Raw genomic sequence first — 20,893 nt, forward strand, 5'->3', positions numbered from 1 at the left:
TTTTACCACTCAAACACCACTACTGTTAACAAACGTGTCTACATTTTTTTGGATCTTTATATGTACACATGTGCACATATGTACTAATTAATTAAAATGCAGTCATTCAATGATAACCCAGTGTTTTCACTTATTTTCTTTGATTTTTAAAAATTGTGTCTCATTTCCCTTAACCAGAAAATTCTTGATTACAAATATCCTTAGCATAATTATTTGCTTTATCCTGTAATTTCAAATAATAGTATATATTACCTAACAGTTAGAATTGCTAAATTACTAAAAATCTCTTTGTACTTCATTTGGTCTTTAGAAGGCATCCAACATGGAATGTTCAGTAAAAGTACTGGTTCCTAAGTACTTTGAAAAATACTGGTTTCTAAAGTCCTTTGAAACAAATCTTCTCTGAAAATCTGTTTGATAGGAATATAATTGGGTTTGGTTGTTTGATGCTATTTTAAATTTAAGGAATTTGTGTAATTTTTTTCTTGACCCTTGAATCATGTAAATGATTCAAGGGTCAAAAATATAGACAAAAGTATGCACAGAAACTTATGCTTTTAATCCTGCCCCTTCCACCGTATGTGTGTGTGGATACATGTATATATATGTATGTGTGTGTGTATATGTATATATATATATATGTATGTGTATGTGTATATATATATATATATGTGTGACTGCTATGCTTATTTTTAAATATATGTGTATACATATATATATCACAGTTATTTTGTAAAATGAATATAAATTATCCTGTATTAAGGTATAGATTTTCTCAACTAGTTTGTGATACTCAAATTCCTTGCTTAATTAAATATATAAATTAACATAGACATAACTATAGATACATAATTTCAGCTAGAGATTTGGGGAGAGGAGAGGCCATATAGGTGAATTTGGGGCAAAATTATGTCTTTACAATACTGAGTCTTCCAATCAATAACAGTGACCCATCCTTCCATTTACTTGGGTCTTTTATTTCTCTGAGCAGAGTTGTTTAGCTTTTTTGTGTAGAGGTCTTGTACAACTTCTTTGTTGGATTCATTCATAGGTATTTAGTATTTTTGATGTTAATATATGTGGTATAATTTTAAAATTTTTACTTGTTATTCCTTGGCATTGCTTGAATGCAGGAATATGACTGGTTTAGTCTGTTGGCCTGATGCCCAGCAACTTTGCTTAAAGTCCCCTATTATTTCTCACTTATTATTTCCAGTAGTTTATCTATGTATTCTTTGACCCAGAAATATATCATCTATAAATAACAACAGTTTTATTTCATCCTGTCCAATCCTTATATTTTTATATTTCTTCCTTGCCTTATTGTACTAACTAGGAACTGTGGTTCAGTGTTGAATAAAAGTGGCAGTAACCTCATTCCTCCTTCCTAATTTCAGGGGAAAACTTTCCACATTTCACCATTAGGTTTATAGCTAGTGTTTATCAGATTATGAAAGTTTCCTTCTATTTCTACTTTTCTGAGGGATTTATTTTTAATCCTAAATGTGTATTACATTTTTTGTGTACTTTTTCTCCTCTGCTGCTAGGACCACAGGCTTTTTCTCCTTTATTGTGTTCATGTGGTGAATTATACTGATTGACTTTCAGATGTTCCACCCACCTTGCATTCCTGGAATAAACCCATCTTGTTCATGAATTATATATTCATCATATCTTTTTCATAAATCACTGAATTTAATTTATTAATATTTCCCTTTGAATTTTTATATCTACGTTCATGAGGGATATCAGTAAATTATTTTCTTGTAATTTCCTTTTTTTTTTTTAAGAGGTAAATGTCATCCTCATAAAATGAGTTGAGAAGTTCCCTTCCTCTTTTTGTTTCTGGAAGAGTTTGTGAGTGTTCTCTCTTCCTTAAACATTGGGAAGAATCAAGAGGTTTTTGCTTGTTAATTTTGACCCCTACCTCACACCATACATGAAACCAGTTCCAGGTGGATGGCAGACTGAAATGTGAAAGGTAAAACAATAAACTGTCTAGAGATAGCATAGGATAATATTTCCTTTGTCTCAGGAAGAGGATGCAGGGGGCTCCTAGGGTGCTGGCGATGCTGTGTATCTCTATCTGTGTAGGAGCTATAGCGTGTGTCCAATGTGTAAATACTCTTCTGAGTTCTCACTGAAGCTGTATGTTCTTTTCTGAATGTATGTCAGACTTAGTCTGTTACTCTGTTATTTTACCTATTTTGGGGGATAGTTCTGTTTTTATTCTCCCATTTCAGAGTTCAACAAAAGAGGTATATTTCTTGTATTTGTGGGAACTGTATCATGGAGAGATGCAGTTTCTCAAATCATATGTAGTTAAGTTCCATTCATTTAGTTAAGCCCCACTATATCAGAATATTTTCAAGAGTTGAAACATGACCCAGGTGATGTTTTTATTAGAAAATGGAAAGTAATTAGTTTTTTGCAAACTTGTTGAAGTGTGCTTAAAATTAGCAAAGCTCAGTTTTTAAAAGTGTTTCATAAATTATGACCTTTAACAGTATATGTTTTTTAATTCTGCAGCTAGAAATTCATTGTAACATATATTAAAGGCATGTTGTATTTACATACATTACACATAATCTGAGATGATAAATCTCAAGATGTTACTGGAATTCATGTACGTCATAGTTTGTAAAGTTTGTTAGAAAGTTATTTAAATATTCTACAATGTGTTGGCTTTCCACTTGGTTGGGGCATACTTCAGCACTCTCCCATTATTTTTAACCAATTGGGTGTTACTCTCCTTGTCTATAAAATGAGAGAACATGATTGGAAAATTATTCATGTATAACATGACTTCTTAAGACGCATTTCCATTCTGTGGCAGATATTTCTATAATATCATTTCTAGCATAGGAATTATGCTTCATGAAAAATAGTTACCTACATGTGAGCCACTTTGAAAAGTTTCTTATGTGTTGTGATTTCTTTTGCAGAGTTGTGAAAACAGTGGCTGTGAAAATCCTGAAAAACGAGGCCAATGACCCCGCTCTTAAAGATGAGTTATTAGCAGAAGCAAACGTCATGCAGCAACTCGACAACCCTTACATTGTGCGCATGATTGGGATATGTGAAGCCGAGTCCTGGATGCTGGTTATGGAGATGGCGGAACTTGGTCCACTCAACAAATATTTACAGCAGAACAGGTATCCTTAGGTACCCCAGAAGTTCATACTGTGAGGGGCAGGGCCCACCTGCCCAATGCACATCATAGCCTGATTTCTACAGGAAGCTTTGTCTCCTCCCACACCTTCCCAGTGTTGGTCCACACTCAGGGAGACAAGAGAGCTGTAGTCTTTGGATCAAGTGCTCTTTAGTTCTTAATGTGTAAAGCAGAACTCTAATCCAACAATTTGGTCTCCTTTGTTCACTCTGTACTGTCCTGGTGATAGAATCAGCCTTAGACTATCTTGGCAAGCAGTCTCCCCTCACCAAGCAGAACAAACATGCTCTCTTAAAAGAAATATTTAAATAAACATTTTATAAAAGAAAACAGTGATATTTTACATGTCTGGCTGACCTCTACATTCCCTTGAGTAATTACTTCTGAAAACATCCGTTGCTATTAATTGATTACAACCATCTGTGGAGTAATCATGCTGTGCTCATCTCCAGCCATGGTTGAGATGGAGGAACTCACGTGGAATAAGTCATAATAATAGCCACTGATTACTTTATCCCATTTGCTACATTATGTTTATACTTAACTGAGACTCAGGGTTGGTTTTGCTAGCTGTCCAATATTGGAAGGGGGATTCCAACTGAAGCCTGGCTCTTGGTGAGCCAGGTCTGACCACCCCATTATACTGCTTTTCATGCAATTCAAAGCATACCTTGAAAATTCTACCAGCTGAACACCAATCACCACCATTTGTGACTCCTGCTTAAGAAGGATAGGAAGTGAGTGGGTTCATATTCTGTGTGCATGGTTGGTTGTTCTAAAATGGACTCTTGTTCACTATCACTAATAACACATTTGTGACCTTCAGGCATGTCAAGGATAAGAACATCATAGAGCTGGTTCATCAGGTGTCTATGGGAATGAAATATTTGGAAGAGTGCAATTTTGTGCACAGAGATCTGGCTGCAAGGAATGTATTGCTGGTTACTCAACATTATGCCAAGATCAGTGATTTTGGACTTTCCAAAGCACTTCATGCTGATGAAAGCTACTACAAGGTAGGAACAACTTAGCCAGTATTCAGAGCATCAGGTAGTAAAAATCTGAAATGCAAATGTATGTTTTCTTAATTTATTATGGTAGGGTTTCAAGAAGCAATTTCCCTATTTAAAAATAGCTATGTAAGAAATTTTCTTCTTAAGCTTTGATCCTATTGTTTAAAAAAATGGAAATACTCTAATATGTCACAACTTGGGATTTACTCAGAATAGTATCTTCCAAACTATGTTCCTTGGAACAATAGGGACTCAAGGTATTAATGATGATTCATTTGGAAAAAAACAAGAATAGAATTCCTTTGTTAAATTGTTTTGGAAAATATGCGTTGAACAATTTGACTCTTGCAGGACTTTTCAAAGCTCCTCTCTGAACCCTCAAATGAACTAATAGCAACTAAAAGAAGGGAAAAAAATAAGAAAGTCCCATCCTCATATGAATTCAATCACAGTCTGTATGTAGAGTCTGTGTTGATCAATTAGAAGGTGTAATAGGATTGAGACCAGGTCGTGGAAGAGGGTACCAAGAACAGATTCCCACCTCTTCAGGTCCCTGGGAATGTCCAGCCATCTCAGAAATAGACAGCATACCCTGAAGATCTAACTAGTGAATGGCAGGATGGGATCTGTGGGATTGCCCTGTGTGCCACACCCTAGAGTGGCTGGAGAAATACGCCTAAGTGTCCACACCTACCCACCCACCCTTTCTCTGAGAGCCAGGTGTGGGTATGACAGGTAGCAGCAGATAGCAGCTCTTGGTCAGGTAAGGGTCAGCATGAAGGTACGAGCAACAGTAGCAGAGCTCCCATCACAGCTCCTCACTCCATTCTTCATAGAGAAGCTGGCCCCAAAGCAAAGCTACTTCAGAAATGAGCCATCATGAGAAAAGTATCAAGTGAGCCCTTTGCGAGGACTGCTGGGAGATGGAGCAAAGGGAACCATAGCCTAGAATAACAACCACACATGCACACCAGAAAAAAAATAGATTTTATGTTGGAGACACTTTGTAACATGCACTTCATCAAGATAATTAGAGAGAAGAAAATATAGACTAAAACAAGGACTCAAAGAGGAGACGAAGACGTTGAGATAACAAATAATCCCAAAACTTAGTGCATTAAAACAATGCCAGGCATTTATTTACACACAGTTCTACACTGTAGGCAGAGCTTGGTGGAAATGGTGCATCTCTGCTCCACACAGTGTCTCAGGAGGTGGTTCCAAGGGGGCAGAGGATTTATTTCCACTCTGCTCACTCACACAGCTAATGACTGATTTGACATGGGCTGTGGTCTGGGACCTCCACTGGACTGTACCCATTAAACAATAACTTAACTACATGTGGCCTCTCCATGTGCCCCTGAGCTTCCTCACAGCATGGCAGCTGGGTCCTAAGAGCAAGTTACTCAAGAGGCAGGAAGTGGAGGCCACCAGGCTCCTAAGTTCAGGGCCCAGGAACTGGCTCAGAGTCATGTCCACTTATTCTATTGGTCAGAGCAGCCACAGACCACCCATATTCAAGGGAGTGGGGAGGAATGTCAAAGAACACAAGGGCCAATTTTTTCAACTGCCACAGATATTAAACAGCATACCATTGAAAGAAAACCAGTGAATCTCTGAAAATCAATAAAGAAGGGGAAGAAAATATAGAAGACAGTATAGAAGTAAAAGGCAAAGGATCAGGAAGAAGACGATGGAGTAGGAGACCCCAGCTTCTGTCCCCCAACAAAGATCAACAGTTAGACAGCTATCCATGAATGAAACAGCTCTGAGAGAATGCTGGAGTCCACTTAAGAAGCTTTAGCAACACAGTGGAACGAAAAACCTGAGAATAACTACATAAAAAGGGAAGGAACAATAGCTTAATTTTGCCTGCATCATCCCATCCCTCAGGTCAGCACTGCTCAGTGGAGGCAAGAACCCAGCTAGAAAGAGTTCTCTTCACCAGGAAAGGGAAAGCGGGGTGAGCAACGAGCTTCCCCAGCCTTTTGGAGTACACGAAGGACCCGCTTCAGTTTCACCCAACGCAGAGACCAGCAAAGCTGAGCTGTCTAGAGACAGCTAGGAACAAAGAAGAAGGGAGAAGGGTGAGAGCTACCACTATCAGCTACACAGCAGGAGTGAGCATGATTCCTAGTGACCCACTCTGCAAAGGAACCCCAGCAGCCTTCACTACTGAGGACTTCAACTGGCCTTGCAGATGCTGCAGATCCCCCCAGCTTTCATCACACAGGATCTCATCATGGACTCCCCACAGATTTCACCGCTGAGGGTTCTTGCCCTACAGGTTTTCTAATTCACAGACACCAGCCACCTGAGTCCCTCCCTACTCCCCCCACCTCACCCACTGGGGAGCAGGATCCATACCAGCAGCCCGCTGCAGCTGCTGTGGCTGCTTGCGTGCAAAGTGGCAGCCTGGACCCCAATGGCTGATTCCCACCAGCATGTGTGCACTTGTGGCTCTCTCCTGCAGCTGTGTACCTGCACACTGCCAGCTCAAATCCCATTACTGGCCGCCACTGCTGTGCATGTACCTGGGATGAGCCTGTGCAGCTGCAGGAGTGCACTCTGACAGCCAAGGCCCCTATGGCATCTTGTGGGCTTGGATATGGCCCTGCCTCCTGTCACTGGCCTGCACCACTGGGCTCACCTGCAGCTGCGCACTTGCACACTGTCAGCCCAACTCCCATCACCTTTAGTGCCATGCATGTACCCACAGCAAGTCTCTGCAGCCACAAAAGGGCATGCCAGTAGCCCAGGGTCACTGCAGCTGCTAGTGCACCCACAGGTGGCCTCAACCTGTGCTGCTAGGCCCAGCCCTTGCCACTATGTGTTTTGCAGCCAGCCCCAGTCACTACAGAGGCAGCTGCAGCCAGCCCCCACAGCTGAGTCTATGCACACCACTGGCCCTGGCCACTGCCAACACCTGCCTGGTCCCTAGCTGCTGGGCCTGGAGGTACCACTGAGGACCCCAACAGCCCTTGCAGCCACTGCAGATCCCCTGTAACTATTGCCAAGGAGCACACAGTTGTTGTTTTGTGAACCACAGAGATGTAAGCAAGTGAGACATCAAGCCCTACCACTAGACCTGGAGCCATCACATACCCTTGCACGTGATATCCTGTACCCTAGACCAGCAGTCCCCAACCTTTTTGGCACCAGGGACCAGTTTCGTGGAAGACAGTTTTTCCACACACCGGGGGTGGGGATGGCTTGGGGATGATTCAAGCGCATTACATGTATTGTGCACTTTATTTCTATTATTACTACGTTGTAATATATAATGAAATAATTATACAACTCACCATAATGCAGAATCAGTGGGAGCCTGGAGCTTGTTTTCACTTGCCACTCACTGATAGGGTTTTTATATGAGTCTGCAAGCAATTGATTTATTAAGGTCTCTGTGCAGGCAAACCTCTCTGCTAACGATAATCTGTATTTGCAGCCACTCCCCAGCACTAGCATCACCACCTCAGCTGCACCTCAGATCATCAGGCATTAGATTCTCATACGGAGCACGCAACCTAGATCCCTTGCATGCGCCGTTCGTGGTAGGGCTCGTGCTCCTATGAGAATCTAATGCCACTGCTGATCTGACAGGAGGTGGAGCTCAGGTGGTAATGCGAGCAATGGGGAGCGGCTGTAAATACAGATGAAGCTTTGCTCGCTTGCCTGCTGCTCACCTCCTGCTGTACAGCCCAGTACTGGTCCTTGGCCCAGGGGTTGGGGACTCATGCCCTAGACCCAGGGTCAAAGTATGCTCCAGCATGCTCCCACCCACAGGTGAAAGTCTTTCCTTACTGAAGTCAGCCCATACAGTCTGGAAGAGGTGGCTGCATCTTCAAATGTACAGATGCCTACACAAGGCTGCAAGGATCATGAAGAATCAGGGAAATGTGACACAACCAAAAGAACATGGTAAACTTCCAATAACTGATCCCAAAAAAATGGTGATACACAGATTGTCTAACAAATAATTCAAAATAATTCTTATTCTCAGAGAGCTACAAAAGAACACAGATAAACAATTTAATAAAAATCAGAAAAACAGTACAAAAACAAAGTAAGTTCAACAAAGACATAGAGAACATAAAAAAGAAGCAAACAGAACTTTTGGAGTTGTACAATACAAAGACTGAACTGAAGAATTCAATGAGAGTTTCAACCACAAACTGGACCAAGCAGAAGAAAGAATCAGTGAAGTCAAAGACAGATCATTTGCAATTAGCTAGCCAGAGGAGCAAAAAGGAAAAGAGAATAAAAAGAAGTGAGGAAAGCCTATGGGACTTATGGGACACCATTAAGAGAAACAAGTTATATATTTCTAAAGTCCAAGAAGAAGAGAGGGTGAAAGGGGCAGAGAACTTATTTTTAAAAATAATGGCTGAGACTTCCCAAATCTGAGGAGAGATTTGGACATCAAAGTTCATGAAGCTCATAGGTCCCCAAATAAATTCAATTCAAATAGATCTTCTCCAAGACACAGAATAATAAAATTGTCAAAAATCAGACAAAGAGAGAATCTTAAAAGCAGCAAGAGGAAAAAAACCTTGTCCCTTACACAGGAGCTCCCCATAAGGCTACCACCAGATTTCTCAGCAGAAACCTACAGGCCAGGAGAGAGTGGAACGATACATTCAAAGTTCTGAAAGAAAAACATTGCCAACCAAGAATACTTTATGTCCCAAAACTGTCCTTCAGAAAGGAAGGTGAGATAAAGACTTTCCCAGGCAAACAAAAGCTGAGAGAGTTTATCACCACTAGATCTTCCTTACAAGAAATTCTGAGTTCTTCAAGCTGAAATAAAAGGGAGCTAATTAGTAACATGGAAGCATATGAAAATATAACAACAACATGTTATAAAGATCATACACCATGGTCAAGTAGGATTTTTTCTTGAATTCGAGGATAGTTCAATATACACAAATCAATAAATGTGATACCCCACATTAATAGAGTGAAAGATAAAAATCATATGGTCATCTTATTAGGTGCAGAAAAATCATTTGACATAATTCACATCATTTCATAATAAACAGTCTCAAAAAAGTCAGTATAGAAGGAACATACCTCAACACAATAAAGGCCATGTATGGCAAGCCTACAGCTAACATCAGACTCAGTGGAGAAAGGTTGAAAGTTTTTCATCTAAGATAAGGAATAAGACAAGGGTGCCCACTTACACCACTGATTAAACAGTACTGGAAGTCCTAACCAGAGCAATTAGGCAAAAAAAAAAAAAAAAAAAAAAAAGAAAGGAAAGAAGAGAAATAAAAGGCTTATAAACCAAAATTACCTCATCTCTATTTGCAGATGACATGATCTTATACAGTTGACCCTTGAACAACACAGATTTGAACTGTGCAGGTCCAGTTACACATGGATTTCTTTCACTAGTATGTACTACAGTACTACACAATCCACTATTGGTTGAATCCATGGATGCAGAACCATGGATACAGAGGGCCAACTGTAAAGTTATATATGGATTTTTGACTGTGTGAAGTGTCGGCACCCCCAACCCCTACATTGTTCAAGGGTCAGCTGTATATAGAAAACCCTAAAGACTCCATCAAAAAACTGTGAAAACTAATCAACAAATTCAGTAAAATAGTAAGATACAAAATCAACACGCAAAAAGCAGTTGCATTTCTATACACTAACAGTGAACTATCCGAAAAAGAAATAAAGGAAAAAAATCTCATTTACAATTGCATCAAAACAATAGAATACTTAGGGATAAATTTAACCAAGAAAGTGAAAGATCTACATACCAAAAATAAGACATTGATGAAAAAAGTTGAAGAAATGGAAAGATAACCTGCGTTCATGGATCAGAAGAGTTAATATTGTTAAAATGACTACACTACCCAAAGCCATCTATAGATTCAATACAAATCCCTATTAGAATTCCAGTGGCATTTTTCACAAAAATAGAAAAAATAATCCTAAAATTCATATGGAACCCAAAAAAACCCTGAATAGCCAAAGCAATCTTGAGAAAGAACGAAGCCGAAGGCATTATGCTTCCTGATTTCAAACTATGCTACAAAACTGTAGTAATCAAAACAGTGTGGTACTGACATAAAAACAGACACATAGATCAATGGAACAGAATCAAGAACCTAGAAATAAACCCATGCATATATGGTCAACTAATATTTGACAAAAGAGTCAAGAATGTTCAATGGGTAAAAAATAGTCTCTTCAATAAATAGTGTTGAAAAAACTGGATATTCACATGCAAAAGAATGAAATTGGACCTCTATATTATAACATTCACAAAAATTAACTCAAAATGGATTAAGGATGTGACTGTAAGACTTGAAACCATAAAACTCCTAGAAGAAAACATATGGAAGAAGCTCCTCAGTGTTGGTCTTGGCAATGATTTTTTGGATATGACACCAAATGCACAAGCAACGAAAGCAGAAATCAACAAATGGGACTACATCAAACTAAAAAGTTTCTGTACAACAAAAGAAACATCAACAGGATGAAAGGTCAACCTACAGAATGGGAGAAAATATTTGCAAACCATCTATCTGATAATTGGTAATTATCCAAAATATATAAGTAACTCATACAACTCAATAATAAAGCCCCTCAAATAATCAGATTTTTAAATGGGCAAAGGACCTGAATAGAAATATTCTATTTTTTTCTATATTTCTATGACAAAAGAAGACATTCAAATGGCCAACAAATACATGTAAGGGTATTTGACATCACTAAGCATCAGAGAAATGCAAATCAGAACCACAATGAGATGTCTCTTCATACCTGTTAAAATGGTGATCACCAAAAAGATAAGAGATAACGAGTGTTGTTGAGGATATGGAGAAAGGGAAATCCTTGTACAGTGTTGGTGGGAATGTAAATTGGTGCAGCCACTATGGAAAGCAGTATGGAGTTTCCTCAAAAATTAAGAATAGAACTACCATATCATCTGGCAATCCCACTTCTGTATATATATCCAAAGGTAATGAAATCACTGTCTAGTAAAGATATCTTTACCCCCATGTTCACTGCAGCATTATTTACAATAGCCAAGACATGGAAACAACCTAATATCCATCAATAGATGAATGGATAAAGAAAATATGATACGTGTATGTGTGTGTGTGTGCATGTGTGTGTGTGTATGTGTGTGTTGGCTTAAAACTGTAGACAAATATATGGGATATATTCAGACATAAAAAAGAAGGAAATCTTGCCATTTGCAATAACATAGATGGACCTTGAGGGCATTATGCTAAATGAAATAAGTCAGAGAAAGACAAATACTGTATGATCTCATTTATATGTGGAATTTTAAAAAGCCAAACTCATAGAAACAGAGAGTAGATTCTGGTTGCCAGGGTTTGGGAGGTGGGGGAAATGAGAAGCTGTTGGTCAAAGGGTACAAAGTTCTAGTTATAAGAGGAATAAATTCTGGGAATCTAATCTGTAGCTCAGTGCCTAGAGTTAACAGTACTACATTGTATAGTACTTGGAAGTTACTGAGAAAGTAGATCTTAAGTGTTCTCACCATTAAAACAGCGACAACAAAAATTAGCAATTTTGTCAGGTGAAGGATGTGTTAACTAACCTTATGTTGTAAACATTTTGCAATATATATGTGTCTCAATCATCATACTGTACAAAAAAAAGAAGCCATGTTAGAAGCAGCTAAAAGAGACTGAACACAAATGAAAAGATGGGAACATGGAGAATTTCTTTAAGAAAACAAAGTGAAATGGAAAACATTAAAGAGTTAAGCAAGATTAAAGAGAAATGATAGTGATGAAAGCAAATTAGCTCAGTGCTCGGAGAACTGCATGACAGCATGAATTTGTGCAGCAGGACTAAATGCAAATGCCCTTTAATCCAGCAACTCCTTACAAGTACTCTACACACTGGGCAGATACACACTGTCAGTAATGTTCATTCTAGCATGATGTGTAATAGCAAAAATCAGGAAACGACTTAATGACCTCTCAGTAGGAGGCTGGTTAAATCAGTTGTAGAAGATTTATGCAAAGCATACAATGAACTCTCCTAAAAGTGACTTTCTTTGCATGTGCTGACATAGACATATATCTATGACACATGGTTAAGTAGAAAAATTAAAAAGTAAAGTGCAAAAAGTATATACCTATAGTTTGATTACCCCTCAAGAAAGCATGTATTACCAGTTTATACTTGTATGTAGATTTTTCTGGAAAGATTCAAGAAAAACGATCAAACGTGCTGTCTCTCTTGGTGAGGATTTGGAGTTTGTGGTCGAGAGAGATTCCCTTTTCATCATATTTAGGATTTGTCAAAGGTTTATCTTGTGATCAGTTTAAAATTCAGAATAAACTGGAAATAACACACGACTAGATTGTTCACAACTTTTGAAATCAAAATCTAAAAATAATACATAACATGAATGAGACAGACGTATAAGCAGTGTGTCATTTAGAGAAGTGCCCTAGCACCTGTGGTCTCAGATTGATATCCCCAAGTTGTCTCCTCTGGCCACCGTAGGGCAACTCACCTCCCTCCCTCCACTTGAAGAGATGTCACACAGGTTAGAGTGACTTCCATGGGAGGTATCAAGACTTCACTACACCACGCTGAACCCTAAGCCCCAAAGAAAGAGTTTTGCTAGGCAAGATTTTGATCTCTTTACTAGCACTTGCTTTTTTAAATTAGAAAGTATACAACTTTGTTTTAAATGACACTAGCAAACCGTCTCCCCCAAAACAGTGTTGGTTTAAAGCTGTAGACAAATGTACAGTAATAGTTAAATATATTATGAACAGCCGAGTATTTCTTGGAGCAAAACCATGAAGTAATATTCAGGCCTGACTCTTGCATTGCCACGCCAAGCTCCAAGAAGCTGTGAGTAGACAAAGGAAGAGGTAAGAGAAAGAGACTAAAAAATACAAAAACTTCAGTCTGAACCTTAAAAATATGTATTTAAATTTTAAAAATTTAAGATGTTAAGATTTAACATATTTTTAAGATTCAGACCAGATATATACACACAGGCATTTTGTGAGTCACGATTTTATTTCTTTTTTTTTAATTATGGTACATGCACATAACATAAATTTTACCATCATAACTGTCTTTAAGGTTACAGTTTAGTCATGTTCAGTACATTCACTTTGCTCACAACCAATCTCTAGAATTCTTTTCATCTTCCCAAACCGAAACTCTGTACCCATTAAACAGCTACTCTCCATCCCACCCTCTCTCCAGAGCCCCAGGCAACCATTATTCTACTTTCTGTGTCTATGAATGGGACTGCTCCAGGGGCATCAGATGAGTGGAATCATACAATATTTGTCCTTTAGTGACTTGACTGGCCTACTTCACTGAGCGTAATAAAAGGTAACCACGTGGTGCATCCACGTCGTGGTGTGTATCAGAGTTCCCTTCCTTTTTAAGGCTGGATGATACTCCACTGTATCAATATACCCCATTTTGTTTATCCATTCGTCGATGGACATTTGGGTTGCTTCCACCTTTGTGAATAGTGCTGCTATGAACAAACATGGTGTCCATCATTTTATTCTTAATGAAACATCTCCATGTGCTTGGTTTTCAGGCCCAGACCCACGGGAAGTGGCCCGTGAAGTGGTACGCTCCGGAATGCATCAACTACTACAAGTTCTCCAGCAAGAGTGACGTCTGGAGCTTTGGAGTATTAATGTGGGAAGCATTTTCCTACGGGCAGAAGCCATATCGGGTGAGCTACTTCTGTTTCATTTCCTAATTAACAGACCATCAGAACAGATAAGCCCCAGATTATCTTTAAAGGACCCTGAAAAGCATCAAATCTGGACACCCTTTCTGAGTCTTTATCTCTTGAGAGTGTGGGGTTAATATGATCTCACTTTATTCTAAACTGAAAGAAATATTTGAAGCTATCTGGACAGTATGTAGGGGTTTTTTTATTGTGTATTACGCATATAAATATGCATAAAATATGTCAATGAAAATTCAATTAACTATCAAGTTAAGAAGGATAAAAGGGAATTTTATTTGAGCCAAACTGAGGATTATAACCCAGAAAGCAGATTCTCGGGAAGCTCTGAGAACTGTTCCACCCTTAGAAGTCGAAGGCACAGTCATATACATTTTTGAGATCATACATCAAAATGACATACTGATATTTTACATAAAGGTCATTAGGGGTACATAGTCCAGGTAAACATGTACAAAGGGAGCGGCAAGTCACCATGCCCTACAGAGCTAGGAAAGAACACTATTTTTTAAAGAAGTTACAGTGCTAGTGTCAGAAGAAAGGAAAAAAAGTGATCTTTATGGCCAAGCAGGCACTCCCATCTTTGAGGAGCTCTGGTTAATGTGTAATGCAGATGCACACCGCACATTAGGGAGGGAGGGAGAATGTCCACACAAACACAGAATTTTATGTGTAGTTTTTTCTTGTCCTGCCTTAAAATATAAATTTTATTTCATCAAATATATACCCAAATCACGATTTATTAGATTTGAAATAGAAATAATGGCTATTCCCATTAACAAATTTGCAGCTGTTACCTTTTTTTAGATGTTTTTCATCAATATACATATATATATATATATATATATATACTGAAAAGTGCACAAATCCTAGGACACAGCTTGATGGATTTTCACAATTGGGACACACCCATGAAGCCAGCCCCCAAATGAAGAAACAGAACAGAAGCCCCCCTTTCCCCCTGCACACACAAAACTTACCCCAAGGGTAACCCATCTGACTTCTAGCATCATAGATTAGGTGCTCCTGGTACTTCCCTGGTGGTCCCGTGGTTAAGACTCCATGCTCCCAATGCAGGGGGCCCAGGTTCAGTCCCTGGTCAGAGAACTAGATCCCGCATGCCGCAACTAGAAAGATCCCACGTGCCACAACTAAAGATCTTGCATGCGACAATGAAGATCCCGTGTGCTGCAACTAAAACCCAGAGCAGCCAAATAAATAAATAAATATTAAAAAAAATAAATTAGGTGCTCCTACTTTTTGTACTTTATATAGTTGAAATCACACAGCATGTACTCTTTTGTTTCTTTTGGGGGGTAGGATGTATTTCTTTTGTTTTGCTACATGCTATGTTTAAAAAGCTCAAGAATATTTTGCATGTTTTAGGGAATGAAAGGCAGTGAAGTTTCTGCTATGCTGGAGAAAGGAGAGAGGATGGGGTGCCCTCCAGGGTGTCCGAGAGAGATGTACGAGCTGATGACCCTGTGCTGGACCTATGAGTGAGTACCCAGCCCTTCCTGCCATTTAGCCCCACACTCTGGAGGCAGATAGAATTGCCGAGCACTAAAAAGGAGCATGAATTCTGTCTTTTCATGAATCAGGGATGGGCTCCTTTCTAAACAAACAATGGGGAGAGAGGTCTTGCTTCCTGAACCACGCACTTATATTCTTTAGTCTAAAGAGTACAGACAATTACTCTAATTCGGGATATCAAAATTTAAACGTAGATAATATTGGCCAAAGGGTGGAGGGGTGGTCAAAGTAAAAAAATATTCTTAAGGGTCTGGTCTGGTGATACGTGCTATTTTGGCACGAGCGGATGGCAGAGGCACTTAGCAGGGAGATGTCATACTTCCTAATTCCTGATCACCTTTCAGAGTGAGGCATGACCACGGATGGTGGCCAGCTCACAGATGGATTGGCCAAGGTAGCACTTCCCGAGAAGCAACTCAGAACTTGGAACAGTGGCCCTAGAGTCTGCACTGAGAGGCCTCACGTGGCCTGCCTGGTAGAGCACATGTGACGTTGTAGGCAGGTGATGTCCAGGGCAGCTCAGCTTGCAAGGGGAACACACTGCACCTAAGAATCAGGGACGTGGCCTTTGACCTTGCCTGGGTTTGGCAGCCTGGACGTGCATCATGGGGAAACCCCCAAGCCATGGTCTCTGTCCCTCTGACACTGAAGTGTGCATATGGCACCCTTGCAGCTTGGCAATGATGCAGGTCTGTAATCCGGGGGAGCTCATATATCTGCCAATAGATTTGATACTTCGAGGGTCAGGTTTGTTCTCAGATAGCTGATATTGCAAGAGTATCTTCAGGATGATGGATATTTCAGGTGCTTTCAGATGCCACCTGGGATTCTGCAACGCCTCGGGAAGCATCTTCCACAACTGTAGCTGGGAGTGGAAGTGAAGAATCTCATTATTATCTAGAAGTGACCCAGGGTCAGCAAGGGAGAGGGCAGTTATTTCCCTGCCACTTTCCTCATGGAGGTTACAATTCTGGGCTAGGCAAACAGGAAACAAATTAACCCCGAGATAAACGCATGATTATGTATTGTGATGGGTGCTATAGAGCAAACTACAGGGAGCTTTGAATGAGAGTGGAGAATTTCAGGGGGGAGGTCATACTTCCATTGGAAAGTCCATATTGGCCTCTTTTAGGGAGGGTCATTCCAACCGAGAACTGCAGGTTGAGGAGCTTGAGTGCTGGAAACGCCCCCACTGGGCACGAGGGTCAGAGCGGAAAAAGCACCCCAGACCCAGGTAGTCGGAAGTGAGCAGGACGCCGGCACACACACAGGACACTTGGCCACCCTCCTCTGCAGAAGCTCGGTGTTGTCCTGGAGGCAGCGTCACCCATGGTATAAAAGAGAGATTCCCTGGGAAACCTGACCACGTGTCTTCGCTGAGGGCCAGTCTGTACTCCTGTTTCCCTACACTAGTTTGTTTGCTTGGTGCTAGGCTGCTGGGTGGATGAAACCCTCACAGCAAGACTCAAAAGGACTCTTTGTGCATTCGGATCCCCATGGTCGGAGTAGAACACCCTGTTTGGCAAAGACGTTGAAGTTGTGTTCTTTGGCTTGAAGTTTAGTAGCAGGAGGGAGGCTTTCCTTCTGTGTGGACACAGGTTTCCACACATGGTCCTACATCCCAGGCTTGGCCATCACGTCCCCTCCTGCAGCACAATTTGGTGGCCAGAGACACATCTTCCCACAGTGAGCGTGATCTATAGACATGACCACAGATGGCTGATATTTTTATGCAGTTTTAATGCCTGCTCTTGAAAGCTGTAGGTGCAACCATTTGTTTGATGCCATTTGACAAAACCACCTAGTTTGGTTCTGTAGAAGCCACTCTGCCCTTATAACAGTAAATGATTCTTGGTTCCCATGTGTGGCCGCTGGCTGTTCTCTCATAACTAGACTGAACCATATGAAATCGCAGTTGTTGTAGGTCAAAACGGTTGAATGTGGACAGTTTGTGCAGTTTAACCTCAAGTTCTATGTCACTTTTTGGGCAGTTTTACCCACTTGCAATATAACCAAAAATCTTACAAAATAAAATTAACTTCTGAGCAAGGATAGACTCTCCGAATTTTAAGAAATACTTGCTTCCAACTGATTCTGTTCAGTATGCCCATGTTAGAGAAAGCAGAGATGTCTATAGAAGTTTGTTTAGAGGTTGCAAGCTGTGAAACAAACTTTTACCCATGGTTTATATACATCATCGCCTCACCTGCCAACAGTGACAGAAGTAAGGCCTTGCCACATTAAGGTTTACAATAACAGCATCTTTTCAGAAAATCCAGAGCCATCTGTTTGGGGTGTGGGGAGGGGAAGTTTAACTTGTGTCCACATTTTTTTTTAAAAAAAGGTTGAGTCAGACGTTAAATATATATCTGCAGCACACTGACCAACTAAGTATTTTCAGACACGTTCTGTTTTGCTAGGTCATAAGGACACAGTCTCTGAACCTGCGGTTAAAAGATCCTGACCTTGAGAACAAAACTTTCCCATCTTTAAGGTGGACAGGAGTCACCTGGAGACCTTGTTGAGTGCAGACTGGGCTCGTTAGGTCTGGGGCGGGCCTAACACTGTATTCCCCAGAGGCTTCTGGTCAACCACACTTAGAGCAGGGATGCAGTGTGACCGCAGGCTCATGAGGAAGCGGGGCGCGGCCACTCCACTAGCGCTTGGCCTGCAAAGGCCCCTGCTGTGACCAGCACTTTTTCACAAGCATTGATAACAAACAATAATGCCTCTCTTCCCTTTGCAGCGTGGAGAACAGGCCCGGATTTGTAGCAGTGGAACTGCGGCTGCGCAATTACTACTACGATGTGGTTAACTAACGGCTCCCACGCCCGTCTGTGGCTGCCTTTGGCCAAATGAGAAGTTGAAGGAAGACTATTCCAGTGCTTTGATTTTGAGTCTCCATCTTCCTCCGCCCAGGAGAGCCAGCTCAGGTGGAACGTTCCAGTGACTGTCGTTCCCCAAAGCCTGTCCTGGAACACGCCCTCCACAAAGCAACCCATCCCAGAGGAGCGGTGGGAAGACAGACGGACACCAGGACCAAGGGTCCCTTGGATTCGTGTGTGTTTCTTGTCTGAGTGGCAGGTTATTTGCAGGATTTGTTTCCAAATTTCTTTATGTCTTTTCAGTTCTCGGGCTCCTGGGCTGCATTTGAATACCCAGCGTCACCATGGGGTGCTGAATCCTCTTTCCCATTTCGGCTGCATTTTCAGTGGCCAGAGGGTGCCCTTGGCTTGTGATGCCTGCTGTGGAGGGAAGGAAGGGAGAGGAGAAGAGGTTTGACTGCCTCCAGAACATGGCTCCTACAGGTCCCAAGATTGAGCCCTGCCACTGAAAAACATTCCCTGATAAAAGTGCTTTGAGGCTTAAAAAAATCAGGCTGGACCACTGCAGTTTCTAAGCCTGTAGCCCAGTTAAGGGAAAATAAAAATTCTGGATACTGCTTTTGTTCTATGTGTTCTGAGGCAGAAGACTCACATCTATATGAAAAATGGAGCCTGTTGGAATGAATTGGCTTGGCTTACTTTCCCCGCAAAAGCCTCTCTGAAGACTGTACTTGACTGGAGACTAATAAATAAAGTTCTTCGTGGAGACCCAGTAGGGAAGAGGATGTCTGTCATCTCAGGTCTGATCTAGGACAGACAGCAGGGTACAGCGGGCTGTCGTCTGCTTGGTGTGGTCGAAGCTTGCTCTCCCCTAGAGAGGGCCTGCAGCCAGAATTCCCTGACTTTCTGTATTCGTAGTGAGGGACAACCTGGTGGCCAAGGCCATCTAAAGAGGAGTTTCTAAGGCAAGTATTAATTCACAATAAAGCCACAGATCCTGACCCTCTCCACAAGTAAGCCTCATTGAGTGCAACTTTGGGTTGAAGATACAAGACCCAAGAAATTTTTTCTAGTCCCTGGGTCTTAGTTAATCCTTGGCTAATGTTTGATCTCATGCAGATCATCAGCCCATTGATATCAGATTTGCTGTAGCCGTCCTTCTTAAGTCAGTCGAGACACATAAACTCAGACCATCTTGTCTTCAGCGGTACCTAAGACATTTTAAAGTGTACATCCAGCCTATGGCCAGAGAGGAGGCCCCACTCATGACAGGGGAGCCGGGCACGGAGAAAGGCAGCAGTCGGCACCCCAGCTTAGCCAGCAAAAGACATGAGTCCACTGGTAGAACTTGTGTTAAGAAACTTTCAGAAGCCACCCATGCTTTTTTGCCACATGGTGGTTTAATCATAGTGTTAAAGAAAGGATCCCTGTGCGCTGAGCAGATACTCAAAACAATGGCAATGCACATTTAGAGTCCCTGAGATTATAAAGATGAGTGACACAATCTGTGGTCAGGTTGTTTGTAGAATCATCACAGAAAGGGCTGGATAAAGCAGTAATGGCATCTGAGAAAGAGACCATCCATACACACTGCTGAACTCCCAGGGTCCTTCTTCTACCCACAACGTGTGTCTGTAGCAAGGCCACACACTGACAGGAATAGAGGGCATGCGTGTCATAAACATGTAGAGCTCTTGCCTTCTTTCCAGTGGGATTTTCCACACTGTCTAGCAGCTCAACACCCTTCCCAGGAGTCTGGGGATGAAGAACATCTAGAATGTGAGTGGGCAAGAGATGCCCTGCCCAGGAGGCAGCCAGCACTCCCCTCCACTCTGTCCTCCGCTTCTCCCGCTAGTGGAAAGAGGCCTGTGTGTGGAATTTTCACTGTGGCCGCTCGCCCAAGTCTTGTCTAGTGAAAATTGTATCCTGCGTTAGGGATAACTGTTCTTTTCCCCGGGGTCACAGAGGAAGGCACATAGGGAAAGGCACCTTTGTGGAAGGATTTATGAAGTAAATGAGCAAAATTTGGAATCTTAGGGCTTACTGCAAGGCTGGGCTTTCACATGCATGCTGCCCTTCTGATGGGTCTAACCACGTCTTTACCTGGGTCTGGGCTCACTCCATGTGCCTTCACCTTTTGGTCCATCTTTAGCAGGAACAAAAGGACAGCACATCAGACACTCGGCCCTGGCCAGCACCAATTGTCTGCTGATGCCACAAACACTTTGTCACCTCAGTTGGACCAAAGGTTTTTGTAACAGAAACATAGTTCATTCTGTGGTTAGAATAATTACAAGTGTTTTTCGTTTGAGCACGTCCTTCCTCTGCACTTGCTGGTACCAGCCTTGCCTTTGTCCGTTGCATGGTGACTTCACATCTACTCCAGCCCAATGACTGCAACTCCACCTGGGTTTTCACATGTAGGGGTGACCGTTGGTTTATCAGGCCCCCAGACTCCCAAAGAGCACACTCGACCTATTAATCCGGGCATCATATTCTCCATTCATTTCAGAAGAGCAATCTTTTGTCACTGGACTTTTTTCAACTGTGATTTTTAATAAAACTTTTAAATGAGCTTTGTGATGATTTTCATGGATGTGATTAAAGT

General features: G+C 41.3%; 2 protein-coding genes across 6 annotated transcripts in view; both read left to right on the top strand.

Annotated features, from left to right (window-relative positions):
- Nucleotides 1–20,859, top strand: part of SYK (spleen associated tyrosine kinase) — a 93,477-nt gene extending 72,618 nt beyond the window's left edge. For all 5 annotated transcript variants that reach the window (XM_082402997.1, XM_082403001.1, XM_082402998.1 and 2 more), the window contains 5 exons: nt 2,946–3,155; nt 3,999–4,188; nt 13,769–13,909; nt 15,314–15,426; nt 18,207–20,859. In XM_082402997.1, coding sequence (XP_082259123.1) covers nt 2,946–3,155; nt 3,999–4,188; nt 13,769–13,909; nt 15,314–15,426; nt 18,207–18,279 — 727 coding nt within the window. In that variant the 3' untranslated portion in view covers nt 18,280–20,859. The remainder of the gene's footprint in view (nt 1–2,945; nt 3,156–3,998; nt 4,189–13,768; nt 13,910–15,313; nt 15,427–18,206) is intronic.
- The window catches only part of NUP62CL (nucleoporin 62 C-terminal like), an 888,162-nt gene that overhangs the window by 426,871 nt on the left and 440,398 nt on the right, over nt 1–20,893 (top strand). The gene's annotated exons all lie outside the window — the stretch shown is intronic.

The sequence above is a fragment of the Balaenoptera borealis genome (assembly GCF_965194805.1).
Source record: "Balaenoptera borealis genome assembly, chromosome: 8".
NCBI classification, from domain to species: domain Eukaryota; kingdom Metazoa; phylum Chordata; class Mammalia; order Artiodactyla; family Balaenopteridae; genus Balaenoptera; species Balaenoptera borealis.